Source organism: Melitaea cinxia, chromosome 7, assembly GCF_905220565.1.
Source record: "Melitaea cinxia chromosome 7, ilMelCinx1.1, whole genome shotgun sequence".
NCBI lineage: Eukaryota > Metazoa > Arthropoda > Insecta > Lepidoptera > Nymphalidae > Melitaea > Melitaea cinxia.
Window position 1 is genome coordinate 9,109,423 of NC_059400.1, and position 22,747 is coordinate 9,132,169.

General features: G+C 33.1%; 1 protein-coding gene across 1 annotated transcript in view; it reads left to right on the forward strand.

The window, feature by feature from the left end:
• The window catches only part of LOC123654985 (tiggy-winkle hedgehog protein), a 47,026-nt gene that overhangs the window by 23,236 nt on the left and 1,043 nt on the right, over nt 1–22,747 (forward strand). The window contains exon 2 of the mRNA XM_045590836.1: nt 10,752–11,013. Within this exon, the coding sequence (XP_045446792.1) occupies nt 10,752–11,013 (262 nt within the window). The remainder of the gene's footprint in view (nt 1–10,751; nt 11,014–22,747) is intronic.

Below are 22,747 nucleotides of genomic sequence, written 5' to 3' on the forward strand. Positions count from 1 at the left end.
TTCAAATTGGGATTTCGTGTTGAGTAATTTTCAACATTTTATATACAATGATTATTGTGTAATCGAATAACAAGATGATAGATTTCAATGATCTTGCTTTGAATGACATGTTATGAAAATTTATGTCATTCAAAGCTATAAATTTACGATTTCTTATATGGATGTTTCGTTGAATATAATATATATGTGTGTGTGTGTTTTTTAGATTACTACTTATTATATATACTACTTTAATACTATTTATTAGATTTTGTGATAATAGTATTATGAACATAAAAATCTAAAACACATTAGAATTAGTATAAATACATAATTGATAAAAAATTATCAAAATAATTTTAATTCGTGATAAATCATTTTTCGAAATATTAACATTGTATTCGTTTAAGACGCTATATTTTTCGTTTAGTACTAATATTTTTAGTAGGTATATCAACCATAGAAAGGCTAAAGATTAATTTGACCAATAGAAAAAATATAGCGATGGTTCAGATACCTGTTGAGACAGCGTTGGGTTATCCAGCTTATTCATTAGTGTTCTGTTACTCCCACCGCCGTCACTCATTTTATTTTATTTATGGTCGACGAGTCGAGGTGAGACCCCAATTTCGCATACGCCTGTTGCTTGATAATAATTATACACTAGCCGTGCAGCCGCTAAAAAAGGCCGCCATTTTAAAACGCAATCTCTTGATAATATACTTTTCAGTTTGCGAGTAACCTTTTCGTTGTTTTCTTTAGTCAAAAAAAAAGAACAAAATACAATGGACACGGTCATGTAATAGTGTGATTTAAAGAAATAAGGAAGACTTATGATTTCATTGTTATTTAGCGATCTTTTATACTTTTTATCTTATGAACAGATGCGTGATAGTAGATTGAGCCAAATATGAATCTATTAGACACAATATCAAAACTGGCATAGCACTTTAGAATTATCAGTCAAATATATATTGAGTGTTAGTTTGAAAAAGCTCGACAAAGTTTGTTTTATTTACTTTTAAGATAAATGATTTCGTTCAGAATTTTATAAAGCGACACGAGAAGGTCAAGTCGAGGGACTCAGTGGCAAAAAGCTCTCTCATGTCCGCGATGTTCAGATAACCTTAAACTGAGCATTTGTTATCCTTATCTCGTGTTCGAGCGTGGCTAATGTGGCTGCAGGCAGATACACCCGATCGATTTATGTCGCCTGCCTGGCACCCACGACAAATTGATAATTAATTTTCGACCGTTGCCTTTGATCAGACCGAAGTATTTGCAAGCATAGCCCGGCTAAATGCTGACTGCCGTTATTAATTTTATATAAAATATTTTGATATTTCCTTAATTACACACTACTGTGATAAAATAAGAACACGAAGAGGCTTCGTGGATCAGATTTCATTGACTACAATGGACTGTGACTGGCTTTCATCCTTGTTTGTTTTGTGCTCAGATAAACAGTTTAAATAATTATTTCTTTCAACTGACACACTTAACTAACTAGTCATTTGAAAAAATACTTTCTTATTCTTAAATTAAACAAATATAAAAGTTTGTCAATAGAGTTTGTTATGAATAAATTTTCTTTGAAAATATTGTCGTTAAATTCTGTGCAATAATTGAAGTGTAACAACCACCGGATGGTCCCACGTCAGTTAGTCTCTTTGATGAAATATTAATCGATTGGAAGCACGTTGCTATGTGTAAACCAATATGCTATGTTACCCTGCCAACTTATATTTGCAGTTTACAAACGGTCTCAAACGTTAATACCACGTGCATATGGTTTAAGTTAAGGTATTTTTTACTTATCAGAACATTGCAAAGGATTCGAGAAAAAAATCGATAGCCTCTCATCGGGCAATTTTGTCAAATTACTGGAGATATCATTTTTGATTTGGGTACCGAAAACAATACAAAACCTTTTTTGTAATTTGATACCAACCAATGACGCAACTAAAAAATTTTTGCGGTTAGAGAGAATTAATCAAATAAAAAATTTATTCAATTCAACGTTTTAAGATTTTGCATACACATTAAAACCGTTAACAGTCATTTGTAAATATTTGTTATAATATATACTTATTTATAATGCACACAAGTAAAATCCATTAAGTTAGTAAACAAAACAAGTTATACTTATCAAACACTCACGACCTGGTAGCCATTTCACACTGATTAAACTAAAAAATAAATGGTATGTGTCATAAAAATATGCGTGTCGGAAGACACGTCACCTCAAAATGCTGCTCCTAAACACCGCTTAATCCTTTAAAACAATGCTAATGGATCTACGTTAAAGTCCGCCGCCCGAAGTCCTGTCAGCATATAATACATTCGACTGATCGCCTTAACGCTTCGCTCACCACCAATAAAGTTGACACTAAATTACGAATTGTTTTATTTTGTTTTTATCGAAAATCACAAATTTATATATAAATATTTTATACCCGTTCACTGAACGCGTTTTACTGTGAGCGATGAACATGGGTACACGTCAAAACATCTTTATCGGGTTATTTGTCTTATAAAATATTATCGAGAGGCACTTCGGGACCGTCAGCAAAAGAGGACGTATAGTGTGATATGTGTGCGATTGTTGTCTTTACGCCCACGATGATTTGATGACTTCTCTTTGGGGCGAGACAAACAATAAAAGCGGCGATTACGAACCTGAGTTGTAACAAATATAGTTTATTATTCTAAGAAGATGAACTTCAAAAAGAATGACTCTTAAGGTGTGAATAGTATCGTCGCAGACCGTACTGACATCAGAGATTAGTGCGCGAGCAATGCAGCCACCCGTACCAAATGCGACGCGACGGCTCGTGTTATGAACTTTTGATATACTGATAAATCAATAAATTTTATTACGATAGTTCCAGCGCGTCATTATTTAGCTCTTTGATCCATTTAATGTAGACGTCAATAAGTTATTAAATGTTTATAATTGCTGACAGTATAACAACCTTTTCAGATAAAATTTTCTATTTTTATATATGATCGTATTAATTTGAAGGTAAAGCATAAGGTAAGTATAATTTAAAAGCTTATAACTGGTTAAGTTGGAAGAGGTGTGCATTTTGCCTCCCGCAATCACGTACTTGTCGCGTTTTCATCACCTCCTGCGCTAAAAGTGACGTAATTACGGATGCAAATTGATCAGAGGTAGTTATCGGCACAACGAGGGTTGACGCAGAAAATCAACGCGATACGCAAGTTAATATTTATAGGCTTCCGTATGTGACTTAGAAAGAAGGATAATTACACAAGAAGTAAACAGCGTCAACTCTATTAAATACTAATATGTTTCGCTGATACATTACGTTTATTAAAAATAGCTGAAATAGTTGAAGGGAAAAAAATCAAAGAACTTTAAACATTAATCGACGTCGGAAGCGAAGATTCCACTGCTTATTCGGATGACTTGCAGGTTGTAACTAGTGGGCACATTCTCATTGACTTCACCGTTGACCCTTGCTACAAGAACATGATATCATAAATAATACACAATTCCCCCAGCACTTGGCGTATAATAATAGAAAAATTATAGTTAAATCGATCGGTCCCTGAAGAATTCTCGAACAATCGAGATTCAATAAATGAAATTGACATCTTGCACCTGAATATATGTACTGTTATTTTTATGAAATAATTAATGCCGTACACATCTGCTTGCAATGAGAACTATCTATCACATACATCCGTCAGTTGCATTATTGTGTATGTTAAACATGTGTATACTTGGAAAGAATTCGTTATAGAAAGACAATCCGAGTGAATGAAGTGTTACCTTTCATTAACATTGTTCTGTAACTCAAGCAAACAGTGCATATCGGTGTCTTGTTTCAAAAGCTTTTTTAACAAAGTGAAAGGCGCCCAAGTCTCCTTAAAACCTTGTAGACTGTTTTCGTTAGCATATAGTATGCAACTTCTATGAAAAAAAAGACTCAGAAACTGTCGAATCTACTTGTTTAACACCTTCAGATCAGTATTGCAAGTGAATGCTTTAAACACTAAATGCAAATGTATCGAGAAGTATATTTTTGTTTACATTTTGAACTCTATACAGACAACTTAAACGTATATTTTGCGAATTTGACACGAAAATTGCTTATGTTTTTTAAAAATTATTTCTCGAAAGTCACATAGAAGTTTAAACTTGTATACGGTGGCTCTTTGTTGCTGACAGATGCATTAATACAACAAAGGGTGATATTTTTCGTGAACAAATATTATGGAGCTTCGAACATGAACGGTCACAGGTGATCTACCTTCCCTATGCATATTTATGACTTGTTCAACGGCTGGTGCGGCACCAGGGTTTACGTGGCAAACAAATATTTATTTTGTACACAGACAGACACGTTAAAATATTAACGCGTGAGTAATGAGTAGCTAAGGGTATTGAGAAATTGTTTCGTATTCCAAAAACCTATCGAAACTTAATGTGTTTTCTATCATTTCTATTGAGTAATATTTAATTAATCTATGATACTAAAGTAAATATAATAAATTTTAATAAACTTTTATAAAAAATTTCATAGATTTAACGACCAAACTTAGTAAAACCATCTTTAACTATTGGTTGTTGTATCAGTTAAAAAAGGGCTAAAACCAGTCAACATTAGTAGGTGATTTTCGACTTCTGGCAGTGTACAAAAAACGACGTGTTAAGGAATGTAAAGAGCCATTTAATTATCCTAATATATTGTTATGGTCATGGAGGGAGGCGGTGATAAATTAATGGAAAGAGAAAGATAGAGAGAGAGAGAGAAAGACCAAATTGTCGACATAGCAAAAGATGGTACGAAAAAACATCGACCTCTTGAGACTATTAAATAATATTGCTTTTTAAGATGGATGTATATTTTAAAATGTTTTATTCTAGTTAATGGTTTTAGATTTAATCGAGTAATTTCTTAAAAAACCAAGTACCACTAATCAAAAAGTATCCTTAGCTTGCGTGATCTCACATTACTGCACCCGTTGCCGACTACAGTACGATGATCTTAAGAGTTTTTTTTTTGGTTTCAATTCCATCGCACGGCCTTCATTATACGTCCGCAAGTGCCTCGATCGCCACCGGTTCAGGTAGCCTGGATTCATTTTAAAACTTGACCCTAGGTATTCGACACGCTAATTTTTTTTAATTGATACAGTCTAAAAATACGACGTCATGTAATTTGATACTATGTGGACGTTATTTAAAGTAAAAACTTTAATATATTTTTTGTTCAATATGATCGGATGTTAAAAGCTTAGCCGTGTCTATCATTTAAGTTAAATGTGCATTATTGTGGGTTGATATGACATAGTAGGAAAGAGCGAGGTGTCAGAGGCAGCTTTCCTGCTGCGCCCAGGCATTGTGATCGACAGCTTGTTTACTAAAAATATGCATAATGAATTTATAATATCCCGCCCGGTCTACAGCATTCAGGGTTGCCAAGCATCCGGATGAAAATGGTTGGACGGTGTCCTACTAGGATATAGCACACATTTCGTAAAGTTTTTAATTTTTTTTATGAAACTGTTCTCACTCTATCCGTCGTTGCTCTTAATGGTAATGTGGTAATATTCTTTATGTGTGAGTGAGACGGCAACTGAAAGTTTAATGTAATTTTAATTTTTAATGATGGTTTCGTAACAAATATTTAAATACCCTGGTTTTAAATAGGACTGATTAATTTAATTTTCAGGTAAATTTACTGAGATTAAGGTTTTCTGGTAAATAATAAAGATACAACTAATAAGCTCAATAGTATTTAGGACGTTCTTTGTATGTACCTAAATATATTTTTCTGTCCGACTGTTCTTTTATATAAGATCTGACGACCCTAACTGCACTGTGCCTAAATAGTTTACTAGTTACCAGCAAGTTAAAGAATTTTTACTGGTACCTGAAAAATTAATAAATTTTTATACTTATCGTAAACTTAAAATTTTTTAATTATTTTTTTATTTTTTTTAGTTAAAAAGTTGTCTTAAGATAAAATTTTGTCATCATTTTATTTTTGAAAGCCTATTTTGATATTAAACCAAATTTAAGAAGGCTTAGGATTAAAAAGTAGGAAGACAAAATATAGTTTTTCTTATTGATACAACTTTTATTAACATTTTTCTATTCACAACAAATTTATGTAGTATATATGGTATTTGAGTACAAATTTTTAGACAATAATTTCTCAGAAAGAGGACCTGATTGTGCCACCACCGTCGCGTTCCCACGTTAAAGTGCATCAGTGTTTGAGTATACATTTAACATTCGATTGTTTTAGTGCGGACCGAGACGTCTGCAGAGTAAACATTGAACATCCCATAGGTTCGTGTGTTGACTTCGAATATAGCTGCCAATAAGTATGCCACTAGGAGAAAATATTTCATACTTTTATATAATGGAAGAAAAATTATGTGGTGTCATGGGATACCAGGTAGGAACGAAGTTCCTTCGGATAGTATAGAAGCAACACAATTTGAAAAAAAAAATGTTGTATTTTATATATATTTTCTAGTTCTTGTTTTTTTTTTAATTTTGTTGATTGGTTTTTAATTAAGTACATAGAAGGATTTAGGAAATTTAGTATTTAAGAAAATAACAAATACCGTAAAATAAAATAAATCAAATAATAATAATAATAATAATTTATATAAGTAGTTATTATAATATATGTATCTATTATGTATTGGGCGGGCGGAGTGACATTCAGTAAGATAATAATAATAATAATTCAAACTATTAAGTGAAATAAAAAAACATGTGGCTTTATTTATTTTTGTCGACAGTACAAAATTACATAAATAATTTAAAAAAACTTTACTAGTAATATTTTAGTTTTACAAACGTCATATTATACAGTCGTGTGACTGATATTACGTCACTTCCGTTATATATTTTTTTGTAACACTTTTTTTTTCAGTTCGCTCGCCCAGCCAAATGTCAAGCCTGCCGTAAGGAACTTCGTTCCAAAAATCTTTATTTTATTTAACCTGGTCCAAACCATTTTATTTATTCTATAAATCTTTAATGAACTGCTAATTTGACATCTTAGAAAAATATTTATTTTTGTATATTCCTTACCATGAGAGGTTGAAGTCAAAAAGAGACTCTGATTGTGTGTAGGTATATGTTTTTTTTCCAATACTTGTACATCCTCACATTTAAAATTCCGAACCGTGTAAAATCTGGAATTGCTTTGGCGAAACATATCGTTTTGAATTTCATACAACTCTTTATTAGGTGGTTGGAACGTTCCTAGAAGTAATTATGTACGGTGCTCCAAAATATCTTTTATATTGGATGCAAGCGGACGCGACGTCCTCGCGGGGCGCCCATCGCTTCGATTTGTTACGTCAATCTTCAAATTTTTTTACTATGAAATCTGCATAGAGTGAATTGACATCATACAAAACTGGCATGCAGTGCGTCGCATTGTTAAAATTTCTTTATAAATATTTTGACATTTTCTTTATTTGTCCCACACATTTATTTCACAAACAGAATGGTGTTGATCCCTTTGTACGGCGAGTTCTAATTTGATTTATTTTGTCATGACAGAATGCCGACAAAGTTTAGTAACTGGTGGACGGCTTGTTTGTCCATTTGTTATCTCATCTATTTCTGTGTTCACAGTGTTTGCGCAATTGTCTTGGGAATCTTTAAAGGATCTATTTTTTGAAACTCGACAGAGCTCTATACAAGTTTGATGTATTTTAACTATTACTTTAATTTATATGCAATAGTGAGAACTTTACTGATTTCAGTTATTGTGATTAGTCATAATATAATAATGTAATATAAAATTGTATGTTTCCCAAATAAAAAGAAATATGTGTGCACTTAGTGACGCTATATTTCAAGCAAGATATGACCAAAGTATAAAAACACAGTTAATATATGTATACATAGACTTCTTCGGGCTGAAAACGTGTAAAAGGGGACTCACACGTTCGTTTTTCGAACAGCCCAGCGGCAGCCGGGATGGCCTCGTGCTGTTGCTCGCTCAAACGAGTAGTTTGGTCGGAGCCTAATAATGCTTGGAGCGAGGCATTTCATGTCGAAGACGGCTTACACAGAAGTTTTAGTGGGTAAGGATTCCACATAACCCGGTTTTACCTTGAGAAAGAGCTGGGCGTCTTCTGAAGATTTCCCCTGCGTAAACAAAAAAAAAATGTATACATAGACGCTGTAAATATTGTTACAAAGTACTACTCTAACGACTGATAATTGACAACTGACATTATCTGAATACACCCAAGTCAAACACTTGACGTTCCGTATTCATACTCTTCGACATATATATAACTTATTCGAAGTGGTCTCCGACGTCTTAATATGCTCTCCGAGGCAAGGCGGGGAGACCCCAAAAGGATTACACAAACACCCAGACCACGGCAAATACTTGTATGGTCAATACAAATGTTTGTCATGTGCGGGGATCGAACTCGCAACCTGTTTTAGGGACTCCAAATTATCATAGCATTTAGAGCAAGCCATACTCTTTAATACTGACCATAAATCACAATCCAGCGGATTAAGATCGGGACTAGATGATAGCTACTCTTCAGCACTGACGAAGTCCGAAACGTTGGTTTTTAACCAAGATTAGGTAGATCGAGCTTTATGACCCAGCGCCGAGTCTTGCTGAAAGGACCATTCTTGGTTATTGAACACGGTGTTGTTAAGGCCATTAACTACCTTCTCAAGAATGGTATCTTGGTATACTTATGCCGCTGTTTTGATACATTTTTCACAAAAATATGGCTCAGTTATCCTTTATAGGGGTGTTAACCCAACCATACCATCACTGAAGTCAGATAATGCCCACGTTGTACTCTGTTGACTAATTGGGAAGCTTCTTTAGAGTTTTGAGCCTATATACAGTTATTTTGTTTGTTAAAAAATTGCTCGATTGTAAAAAATTTCTCATCCGTAAACAAATTTTTTCTGTGTACCGCTTAAGTATTTTTTTGATTTTACCGCCCTATCCTTTTTTAATTTATGAATAAAAAAATGAGCAGTGCGCCTCTTATAGTCTGAAAACCTAAGTCATCTTTTAAAATACGCGACATGGTTCTAGGTACTTATCTTTCTTCGAATTCTTTCCCTTACTGCTTCGATCGCCTTTTTCGTAAGAACACTACATGGACGGCCAGATCTTTTTCGGTCACAAGCAAAGGAGGTTTGAGGCATTGTACCTATCAGTAGCCCGGTACACAAACATTTGATATTAAATCAAAATCAAAAATAAATTTATTCAAATAGGCCCCAAGCACACTTTCGAATCGTCATTTTACAAATTAAATACCAAGCGTATGAAGAGTTTTTAAAATTGTATTTGGCCCCATACCTACTTTTTGTAATGCAATCACAGCGATTCGGTTCTCTTTATCACCCCACTTCATTTTAATATCACAAAATATGTAACAATGCATTGGCACGAAAATGAAAAAGCACAGTGAACAATCATATAAAAATAACAGATTCTAAATTCAAATATAATATTTTGTTAATTTTTAATCTTCAACAAAGTGTTGTGCATGAGCCCACAAAGATTTCTGAGTTGGTACGACCAAAAAAAAAAGCGTAGCAACGCGTGCAGGGTACAGTTAGTCTATATATATATGTTTACAGAGTAACTGCGGAGTTTCTTGCCGGTTCTTCTCTGCAGAATCTACATTTCGGACCGGTGGTAGCTTCAATTTTAAAAATAAAAAAAAAACTTTATTTGTGTAATGTCGATTCAAAGGTTATTTTGAAACCTATTTGAATAAATAAATTTTGTGATTTTGATTTTATAATGCTAAAACAGTGTTATATATTAAATAAATTATTTTTAATTCAATATATTTACAAAACGTAATTAAGATAAAATTTTATTTAAATTGTAAACCGGAGAAAATAAATTTTAGTGCCAGCTAATTAGAAACGAAAAATACTAGCTTTGTAAGTAATATTACGTTGTATTGTAATGTATGTTGTCTCAGCTTAAAATTCTATTTATTAATATTTGATAAACGGTTTTCATATTAAGATACGAATTCTTTATTTAATTACAAAGCTATCTCAATATGACTCGAAAATGCCGAATATATCATTTTCATTCAATTAAATTTTTAGGTAAGATGGCTTTTATTTGTAGTAAATATAGAAGACGTTTTAAAACTGTTTTTAAATGCTTACTTAAATTACACATCTTCATTTAATTTGTTACGATAAGAATACTAAAAAATTAATAGGTAAGTAGTAGTCAGGCAGGTTTTGAGTGGATAAAATTATCTGTTGTCAGTAACTATATCTGCACAAATAGATATAGCGGAAAATTTAAATTGAATTGTTTCCGCGTGCTAATCATAGCGCATGATTTTAATTAAAAAACTTTTCGAAGTAAAACTTCTTTACGCACACTTAACTTGGAGAGTAAGCTGGTGAAGACGTGACGAGAGTGTAACGAAAAGTGTGATCGGGCGATCTTAAGCACACCCTTTTTTTGTTTTTAGTAAGACATTCATTCATCAGGAGTACGGTAACTAACATTGTGACACAAGAATTTTATATATAAGATAGTCTTCGACAACAGAACCTTAATAATTTTCAAACTTACAATTTAAATTAATTATGGTCGAATTTCGACCACCGGGCGACCACTAGGTTAAATTATTTAGTTAAGTTTTTATAAGATACCATAGCTTGACAACTTTGTATAGTAATCAGATACTTTATGCATATATTTTATTTAATTTAACGTTTTCAATCACTACTTTTACAGCGATGCAAAGAAAAACTGAACACATTAGCTATCAGTGTGATGAACCAGTGGCCTGGAGTTCGTTTGCGCGTAATCGAGGGCTGGGATGAGGAGAGATCTCACTTGGACAACTCGTTACACTACGAGGGTAGGGCTGTGGACCTCACCACGAGTGACCGCGACCATAGCAAGAACGGAATGCTGGCACGTCTCGCCGTCGAAGCCGGCTTCGACTGGGTCTTTTATGAGAGCCGATCTTACATTCACTGTTCAGTGAAGACAGGTACGTTAAATATTTTATGTCGTTGTAAGCACATGATGTAAAATTATTTTTAATAGTTCCTTATAAAACGTTAATTTTTCAACTATGATGGACTTAGTTAAAATTAATATATAGTGACACTTAGTAATATTTTTTTTTTCTAGTAACTAGTTCATGTACTAGGGTAAGAGTGATAAAATCTATATTAACATAAAGCAAGAATAGTAATCCAAAGTTTAAAAATTAAAAATATTGATTTTAACATTGAAAGGCAATAAAGAACTAAGAACCGTTTAATGTTTTTAAAATTGATGGGTACATAACTGTATAATGTGGACTACGGGACAGGCTACGCAGGCCAAATATATAGTTGAGCTTTACAAGAAGAATGCATCTCAGACAGCTTCCCGCGCCCGCTCTCCGGCGGTGTCGATCAAACGGACGAACAAGCCTCTTGTTAGCGTACGTCCTCCTCGCACCCTACCTTTGAAATATTTTTATCCCTCTCTAACGTGGCCACATCGCAGCCAATCCCCCACTTCTATAATTACGCCGGTGATTCAATGGCTACTTATAGCTATAAGTGTGTATGCAACATAACGATGAGAGAAACGACTATTTATATGTATGTATGAACATGTTTTTGATATTATTAAGGCAATCTGGTGCTTGTACGTAATTTTAATATTATTAAAAACGATAATTATAATATTTACCTAATAATAGTTAGACGTGAAAGCAAAATTTGCTTTTTTTAGTATCTCTAACCATATTTTACAATCTCAAAAAAATACAGCAAAGATAAGTAGTACGTACATATAAACTAATAGTAAGTATATTTGAATAAAAAATCTGTTTACTTACAAGTTCTAACATGGCGCACACGGCGGCGGTGTAGCCCCCATTCAATAATTTATCATAAACATGGCGTAGGTACCTTCCCACAAAAAAATTAGGCATTGTAGCACCGCTGGAGTTGTATAGGTCACAGTTTAGTTACTATGATTTTTCATGTATGCCGTTGTTCGATTTAAAAGTTATAGTATTAATTTGGAGTTTATAAATAATTCATGTGGGTATATATGTCGGCCGCGACCTTATAGGGGTCAAGGCCGTAACGTGCACGGTTTTCTCTGGTATTCATTGTCTTCGTTTACTTTATACAAAAATATAACAGTTCATTAATTTTAATTAATTTATGTATGTTGCATTGATAGCTATGAGTTCGCGCCATAAATAACACAAAAACTATTTTATTTATTTCCTTCAAGTAAAATTTTATTAAGATCTTTTATTTTGAACACCTGATTTATAACCAACTTACATTGAAAACGTCGACTGCTGTTTTTGTGATTTATTGAAAAGTGAGGTAATAACAATTAAAGGTCCGTTTAATGTCGAGATTGTTATCGGTAGCTACACAATCAATTAAAAACATTTAACTTACAGTTTTACGAATAAAATCGCAAATAAAAAGAATTTTAAAATGATATCACTCGAATGAGCTTAAAATAAAGGCAGTAAGTTAAGGTTCTAAAACGATTGCGTTATTATAAATACAACAAGAGAACCTGCTTCGTGACATGATCTCGTTTATTAATTTAAAGCATCGCACTGGATCATCGCAGCGCCAATAATATGACCAGTTTTTATAATGGTTCCAATTAATTGATTTTCATTGGCTGCTCTTTATTGTTTCTTTTGTATGTCTCCGTTTTTTACGCGCTCAATCTCTTATTTAAAAAATATTGGTCGCGGAGATTTTGTACCAATTGTATTTTTTATTTTGCCGATATACTTTATTATACATAAAATAGCGAAATAAGTACTTAAATACTTAAATTTAAAATTACTAAATGCCATATATTGAAGTAAATCATTTATCGAATGAACATTGTATCACCAACGTTAAAAAGCTTAAAAAGACATCAACGCGCTCAAATGTGCATGTGACATTTATGTACTCTTGGAGTAAGTTAGTATTTATGGTTAATAATGAACTTATAGTATTGAAACTACTATTATTTAATACACACATATATAACATTGAATCGTGTAATCTATAAATACAGATTAAAAGTTAGAAAATGCAAGGTATGTTCATTTATATTCACATAAAAATGTATCATTAAGAATTAATAAAATCAATTAGGTTGGTAGACGAGAACAGAAATAAAAATATAAAATTTGTGGATTAAAAACCAATGTGATGAGTAGTTAAAATGGTTTAACACGAAGGAGGCGCGCGTAAATGGGGCGTGACCAAAGGCAGGTCACGACACGCCGAAGGACGAACGCGACCCGATCTAGACGATCCCGTCTCGAAGTAATCGCGAAACCGAGACTAAATTAATTGAAAAATTGCGTGAATAAATAAACTGCAAATGTCAGCACTAATTGGCTACATAACACTAACAGAAAAACACTATATAGAGCTCTAGCGATTTCCACAGTACACTCTACAAAAAGCTGTTTTTAAGTTTGTGTTCAATATAGTCACTATACATTGATAAGAAATCATTATTAGTAAAAGAATACAATATACTTATATGGTCTTATTTTCAAGCGCACTTCTTACGAAATGTAAAATTATTTAATTCATATTTAAATATTTCCTAATACTATTCAGAATAAAAAAAAAAAATTGAAAATAAGGCGAATGCTAGAATGTTAAAAAACATAGACTAGATATTTTTGCAATGCAAATAAAAAAGCAGAGCATATCAAAATAAAAAAGTCAAAAAATGCGATATTTATACCTACACACTTTTAATTTTTAATTAAATTATTTGTCATTACATTATTAATAGTAATTACACTTTTAGGTATATTCTGAAAAGTTTCAAGTTCGGTTTCACCAACGTTGATTTGAGGAAAAAAATAGTCTTCCTATGTATTCCTACTCTGAAGAATTTTTCAATTCGAACCAGTAGTTCCTGAGATTAGTGCGTTTAAGCAAACAAACAAACCAACTTTTCAGGTTTATAATATTAGAATAGATTAGTACAGATTAAGATATATAGATATTAGACTCTGACTGGATTGACAGAATAATCAGATTTAACGATTTTTTTTATTAGGTCATTTGTCATTTGTTGTATATTTAAGTAGAATATTTTCCTTAGTTTATTCTAAATAAATTTCTAATTGCACGCATAAATATTTGACCACCAATGTATATGTCAATCCTTTTTCATTACTGACATTATTGTGCATTTTTTAAACCGAATATTTTGGATATATATATTGTCGATTTGAAACCTTTATTTAAATAGGTTCTTTAATTTTAGGGGAAAATTTACCGCATCGACGGGATCAACATTAAATGTTTGACAGTTACAAAATCCATGCACATTTTGTATTGGAAAATTGTTTTTCTCTAATTTTATTTTTTCGTCAATTTTCCGATGTTTTTAATTCTTATCATTCCTATTCCGGACTAAAAGAAATCCAAAAAATCTAATATCATAAAAATTGATCCAGCCGTTCTTGAGTTATAAATGGTGTAACTAACACGACTTTGTTTTGTATATATATATGATTATATATATATTGATATATGATTTAAAAAAATTACTGTGGCATGTGATAGAATGAGGAAACAGACGGTCAAAGGAACTGCGGAATCTTTTTAATATAAACCTATTATTGGCTCCCTTTGAGTATGTAATTCTAAAATGCTCTAAAGTTGAAGCAAAGGAGATGGGGACTTTTGAGCCAAAATGTAATGAGTAGAGATATGGTTTAAAAAATTGGTCATATTTTTTTATCTTAAAATATAAAATATCAGCTCAATTCTGAATCTAGAAGCGGAGAAAATTGAGAAAGATAGTTTTCATCAAATTATTTGGGTATCGATTCCACTATAATCGATTACAGAATCCAAATAGAAAATGTTTGCACTAGTTAATTAACTCAAGATATTTAGATGCACAATTAAAGCTGTAAACAATAAAGTGCATTTAAATAAAGTTACATTCATAGCGAAAATATCAATTAATATCTGATAAACCAAAGTGATTATCGATTTCGTATTGATTTAAAATAAATCATATTTTTAATGACAGCTTTGACAGCTGACTAACAGTAATACTGTGTCTGTCACTCGTTTCGTGTTTAGTGTTTTCCGATGCATTCTGAGTCCATTCCTGATATTTATTTATGGTTTCAAGTGTATATCAATATTTGTAATGAGTTTTCAAACAGTCTTCACTAAATATAACAAACATTAGTGCTACAAGAACGTAGTGATAGGGGTTTTTTATAGACATTGTAACATAACCTCACTTTTAAAAAAAGTCTAATAACTCCACTCTCAGATAGCCAAAATATAGATTAATTTCAGCGAGGGATCAATAAGCCTAAATGCATTAATTGATACCATTTTCATTTCATTACATTTTGGCCCAAGAATGTATGGAATCGTATCCATCTCCTTTATGTCCAATTACACAGAAACCAGAGGTGGAATATTAACATAGTTCTTTATTTTATTTGTATGGAATCGATAATCCTACGTTTAAGAAATAATTCTTACTATGTTCCTAATTGAATTTTGCATATACTAATCTTAAATGAAGTGCATAACAAACAGACAAGAATTATAAAATAACTAGCTGTGCCCGCGACTTCACCCGCGTTGAAATCAGTGTGTCACAAAGTTTTCCTGGCAAACTTCGAGTCAAACTCTCATCAAAATCGGCTTAGCCGTTCCCTAAACCTTCCTCTTAAAGCCCTCTCTCCATTGGTGAAACCGCATGACAATCCGTTCAGTAGATTTTGAGGGAATCGATCACATATATTTTTTGGGACTTTGTTTTATAATACACTAACTGTTGCCTGTGACTACGTCCGCGTGGTTATGAAGATATGCATTACTATTAAGATGTTTAACGCAAATTATTTTTTTATTTCAGTCACTTGAAATGCTTATCACACTGAATAACATTTTAAAAGGCACAATTTAGTATAATTTAATAGTCATTTTTATAAAACTTCTCTATAGACCACATTTTAGAACAGGTCACATATAACTGACACTGAGAGAAACAATCGTTTCTTAGATCTACGCCATCTACTTCTAATGTTTGGCCCTGCGCCTTATTAATAGTCATAGCATAACACAATTTAACTGGAAATTGGAGGCGCTTAAATTGAATTTGCTAATCTGATGGTATTAGAGGAATCCGCGGTGTGAACACGATTTCTCCTTGATACACACCAGTAAAAATGCATGCCTCAATTACCTATTTATGTACAGTCTTTATTTGAAGTCTAGTTCCTTTAACCAGTTTAAGTGGATTAAGATTCCGTTGCAAAATTATCGGCGCACCTACTTTCAGGTACAAAGCATGAGGAGGTATTTTTTGGAGGGTTATTGATTCTCTCAATAACATTTTTTCATTAAAATATAATCTTTGTCCATTTTCAAGATGCACTGAGAGATGAACTACGGAGGAGTATCTTTCATGAATGCTGCTGCTGCTGCTTCAGCCTGTAATATTCCACTACTGGGCATAGGTCTCTTTTCCCATGTAGGAGAAGGATCAGAGCTTAATCCACCACGCTGCTCCAACGCGGGTTGGTGGATATATTCCCTACTATGAGTAACGATCACTATCAGGTGTACATATCATGTACAACGGGGACCGACGGCTTAACGTGCTCTCCGAGGTACGGTGGGGAGACCCACAAGGACTGCACAAACACCCAGACCACGGCCAATACCTGTATGGCCAGTACAAATGTTTGTCATGTGCAGGGATCGAACCCGCAACCACCAGCGCAACAGGTACAATCCATAGCTGTGACCGTTGCGCCAACGCGGCGTCGTTGTTATCATCTTTCATGAATGGGGAAGCAAAATATGCGCCAAGCTGATTCAAAGCTACTTATATATCTTCCCGTTTCGTACCTTGGTACCCCTTCAAGATTTTTTAATATTATCTATTTCTTGTCCGTTCAATTGTTTGGTGAAACCACCGTCTGCTGGGGACCGTCTTCGATATTTGGGATAGTCATCTGCGTCTGTTTGTGTGTCTTTTAAAAATGTGCGAGGGTGGTTTTTGGAGCATTTGCCATCCACCATATCTGGTGAATTTCTATTAAAAACTCCGCAAGGGCCATGCATGAGTCATTATAGTTGTTAAGATTTCATGAAGGGCTGGATCCACTTTGGGGTCAGGTATCTCTGGCATAAATTATATTGTCAATGGACTCGGAATCTTCTCATGAAGCCATAAAAGAATATGTATGTAAGGAAGACCTCTCTTCTGCCTTCTACAGAGTACATAAAGCACTTAGTTGTCCCGAATATACTACCTTTCGTAAGAAGTTTCATTATATGCTTTACTTTAATGTGAAAAATCATCGCTACCAGATCATTTCTGTCCTGAGCCATTTGTCCTTGGTTTATGCACCGCACTATTTACTAGAAATTGATTTAATAGACTACGAAATAGCAACAAAAAACATTCTTCACCATCACGCTCCATCAATCTATAGCTGTAAAAATCAGCAGCTGACACTGCTTTTTTAAGAGGCTTTTTTGTTATTGGATCACATTGAAGTATGTTAATCTGACAACCATCTTCTCCACGACAGAATATGAGGGAATATTGCAAAGCATCATAAGCTACTCTGACACGCACCAATCTGTTGTCTCTCCCATGAAGAATAATATCTCTATTTTCAAATTCTTGACCGACTATGACTATTGCAACTTCTTTAGACGTAGGTGCATTAAAACGACCAGCATGCCCTCCGACAGATTTTCTATTGGCACTAATAATTACTTATGCATTATTTGGACACCTCCTCACCATCTATAGAGCATACATTTTAAATTTCAAGTCTCTTACTTCAAAAACATAGGACTTTCATACAAACTTCCAACCCCCGTTTTATCCCCTTGGGGGTCGAGTTTCGTAAAATCCGTTCTTAGCGGATATCTACGTCCTATAAAGAGCCTACCTGCCAAAAATTTCAAGTTTGTAGCTGTTATAATTTCGGAGATTTCGTGATGAGTGTGTGACCTTTCGCTTTTATACATATATATATAGATTTAACTTGTTGATTACATGCATAGTATATAACTATGCATGTTAAAACAGCATAAATGTATAAAGAGAAGCGGATAGAAGCGCGAGTGAGCGATGTGCGCTCGAGCGGCGCACGGCACGCCACATCCCGGAAAGCTGTGACCGCGACTCACACGGCGGTGGCTTGTTCCCACACGTTATCTTCCATATTCGTAAAATAAAATTTAGCTACTAAAGCAAACATATACTATATACGAGAAAAGAAAAATAGTTAAAATTGTTATCTTTAATGAACAAGATGATTTCTTCCTTTTTATTGTTTTCATTATTATATAATATAAATGATGATACAACTTACATTATACCTACATATTACCGCAAAAATGTTGAGTATTCATAGTTACTAACCACTTTTCATTTATAATCATCCGTTTAAGTATACACGAAAATTAAAAAAGTGAGTGCAGGCATTTGCTCTAAAGAAGCCATAGTAATAGAGTTCAACGCACTACAACATTGAGCAAGATTTCTGAATGGTGTCGATTACCATATTTAAGGCTGAAGAATTTCCATTAAATATAAAATGTTCACTCAATTTACTTAGAACATCTTTAGATGAATGGGCTAATCTATTATTCAATGTCATAACTCTCGGACAGCAATAACTCAGCAGGTTACGATATTCTGAGATATAAATTTATATTACTTTAGAAAGTCGGTGTACTTACTGTATTTGTGTATTAAATTAATTAGATAATAGAAAAGTACATTCAGATCAATCAATTCAGATAAATTTTTTGAAATCGACAGACGACAAGAAAGCATCTATAAAATTTTTAAAAATGCAGCAGTAAATCAGGCGCCTCTTTAATTCATTGTTTAAGAATAACAGATTGTGTGTATCTGTGCGGAATACCTTTTCATCCGTTATTCGTTTCTGGCGGTAGGTATACATTTAAAGAGTTTTATAAATTTGGATACTTTCGCAGACTAAATATTTATTACTCTGAGAGCTCTATAAAGATACACCGCGCGGCTGCGTATGAATCATAACCGGTGCGGCGCAGTTTAGCATTTGCATGACCACGTTGATGTCGGCGGCTAATTGCTATTCCTTAGGATATAAATAAGATAGATTTGTAGATTCGGGCGTTGCCGGAGGGAACTTTTTTCCAAAGGTTTTTAAAGATATGTTTAAAATACACACACGTACCTTATATATCTAAGAATACTGGCTTATATTTGCAGCCACAGTAGATAATTGTTTGACTGTATAAATCTATCTTCGCAAAGTAATAAATACAAGGAATAAACTAAATAATATCAAATCATGTCGTAAATTGACGTAATAGGCACAAACTGCTTATAAATAAAACTGAGGTGGTGTGATAATGGTGATCAAAATAATAGTGTATTAGCTTTCTGCGGCTGAGACAGAGCACACAGTAAATTTTTTGACTGTTTGTAAAAATATTATATTAAAATTTTTAAAAGTAAATTTCTTGTTGTCATTGTTTTGTTTCGTTTTCCAGTTATTCCAACAATAAAAAAATCTGGTTCAAAAATACTAAACATTTATTTGAATAAACAAAAGTAAGAATTATTTTTAAATTTAAAATGAATTTTTAAAGGAGCACCGATACCACCAGCGTATCCTTCAAAGTATAAGGTCACAAAGTCGTGAATTTCATAGGTATGATGTACGATCAATCGAGGAGATTAAGTGAATAGTGTCACGTGCGTTTATTTATCTGACTGGCACTCCGGCAGCATGGTCAGGCGCCGCCTAGCTCTCCCGGTGGTCCACGCGGGGCGGGGTCGGCGCGGCCACTCGCGGCCTGCCGCCTCACCGCCTCTCCGCGCGCGCCTCGCGCCCGCACCCGGACTCGCGCCCGCGCCGCTTATCGCCGCATCTTCAGCCTAACTTTACTTACGTCACACCACTGTGAAATCATTTGACAGGTTTAAGATATTGAATTAGTTTAAAGTGGTCGACGAAGCTAGGAATTTCGTTGTTTTAAATTAAAGCACTATTTTGTTGGAATCGTTTTTGGAAATAAGTGGGCACCTATAGTATTTGACCTATTTCAGTGATCAGGATATTCTACAAATAATATTAGATATGTTTTTAGCCTTAAAATTTGATTTAATCAGGTAGACAGCTGCATATAGCTGTTTATTACATACTTTTTTAATATTATTCTACAAAAGGAAGATTATTTAGTATATAGCTATCGGTGCGGCATAGTAAAAGAGAAAGAAAAAAAAACACCAACTATTTATTGCCATAAAGAGTGTGCAAAAAAAAGCAAGAGTCGGTTGTCATGTTTTCAATGATTCGTGTGATTTGTTCAACCCAACAACAAACAAAATGTTGACAATAAGCGCTTGACTTTGAACGAAATCTAATTTGTGTGGTTATTGTGTAATACGATCAGGGCGACCCATCGTTTTGTAAACGAGGATCGACCGAATTTATCGCTCGGTTACACAACAAATCAAAATTTAACGAGCTCTCGCAAACGTTTGCCATCGCCTTTGCAGTAATCCACCGCCGTCCGCTTATGCGTGTAATTGTACCGTAATCTTAATCGCCACAAAAGCAAGATGTGTGCATAGCTTGTCTTAACATCGATTTTTTTTAATTATTATTATATTTTTATTCTAAATAATATTCCTTGGTGCGAAAAAATTCTGTTAACTTGGGTTTAATCCGTATACTTACCATTTAGACGTTGTCTCCACGTACATATCAAAGAGTTTTTCTGCGCGAATGATTAGAATGATTAAATAAACAAAGGAGTGGGTAACTACGGTTGTGGTAATCTGCTGTAGAAAGGATACTTTTTATAAACATAGGTTATAAGATTAACGTAAAGGAAAAAGATTTGTTTAGGTACACCTTAATATATTTCGACGAAATTTTATTATGTTATGAGTAAATAATCTGTGTTTCTTTTATTGGATTGTCACGTATAACAAAGGACTTACCTGCAAGGAATAAACTTTTTTTATGAACAAATAAACTTCAGTCTGGGAACAAGAAAGGCCTGCGACATTTTTTGTCTTACGTCTTAACTGATTATAATTTTTTATTTTTTTATTTTTTTTAAATTAAATATAAATAAATATATACACAATACACACACGGTCGTCTGTTCCTAAAGTAAGCAACTTAATGTTTGTGTTATAGGTAACAGCCGACTGGTATAGCTACATATTTTTTTTCGATAAACATACTTACAAATAATACATATATAAATATATAAATAAATATACATATGACACCCAGACTCGGGTACGGAATCGAACCTACAACCCCCGTAGAAAATTTTTTTTTTCAAGTTATACTTCTTTTGGCGTGTTAGGCGAAAATGATGAAAGTAAATTTTTACGATGGACACCGTCACAAAAATCCGACACCCTGAAGTTAACTAGTCAACGAAGCAGAAGTTAACAACGTAAAGTTAGCTAGGCAATGAATGCGCGCGTACACCGTTACAAAAAACCGATACCCTGAAGTTAGCTAGTCAACGAAGAAGAAATTAGCAACGTGAAGTTATCTAGCCAATGAAGTATAACTTCTTACGTGCGTACATAAGTTTACATACACTTTTTTCAGCATCTTTATTATATTTGTCTTTAAATAAGTATAATATGCTAATTGTATCAATGTGCTAATTTGTAGTAGATATAATTTTAGCATTATTGATGTTATCTAAATTTTTGTTTCACTTAATAGGTAGGTAACTATTATTTATCATAATTATTAAATTAAATTAATGAATGTGTGGTGACTTAAATTTTATTGAATATCAATTAATACCCAAAAAAACGTACCGAAAACCAAGAGAATTCTTGGCTTCCGATTTTCGAATCTTAATCTCTGTTTACATCTATTTCATAATTTTTGTTATTATATTATATAATAATAATAATAATAATATTCTATATTGGACACAAAAATAACTCATACATTAAAAATATCATACATAAACAATAATCCCTGACTCGTGCACTAGTAGTACTGTGTTGCAGAGAAGCCAGTAATCAGTATTCTGTTAAGCAATTGTTGGTTGGAAAAAAAATAATGTGTTCTATTTAATTGAATTTGTTTTATTGCAGTGCTCATCAAAAAGCATATTTTGGTAACAATAAATATGATTAAAATCGTTTTTTTTTTTGCGCAAAACATCTTTTTTGATTCTTTTCTTTATCTTCTTTAATCCAATCGTCCACTAAACAAAGTTGCTACGCGTCTGTGGCAGTTAGGTTCTGTTGAAGGTAAATTGTGTTTAACAAAGAACAATTAATTGCTTCGTGCTACGTCAAATTAAATGAATGCAAATTACATTAATTTTAAGAATTGTATCGATATTTTTTTAATTGTATTGACATTATTACAGCCTTTTCAATCATGAGATTAAAAAGTTAGTTTTGAATTTGTAGTAACAAATAGTATACGAGTACAGCTACTGTCGTCTACGAGATTTCGTTAAAGATACTCATTTATACATTGTCTTATTAAAGAACTATTAACTATTATAAACCGAACACATAACATTAGAATAATTACTTTTCTGTCGTGCGTTTTGTTACATATTTACATATACTTTATGGACAGACAGACGAACAAACAACAAATTTATAGTACGAATGATAACTTAATCTTGAGTTGTTACATAAAGATTTCATTTTTAAGATTTACTTACCGA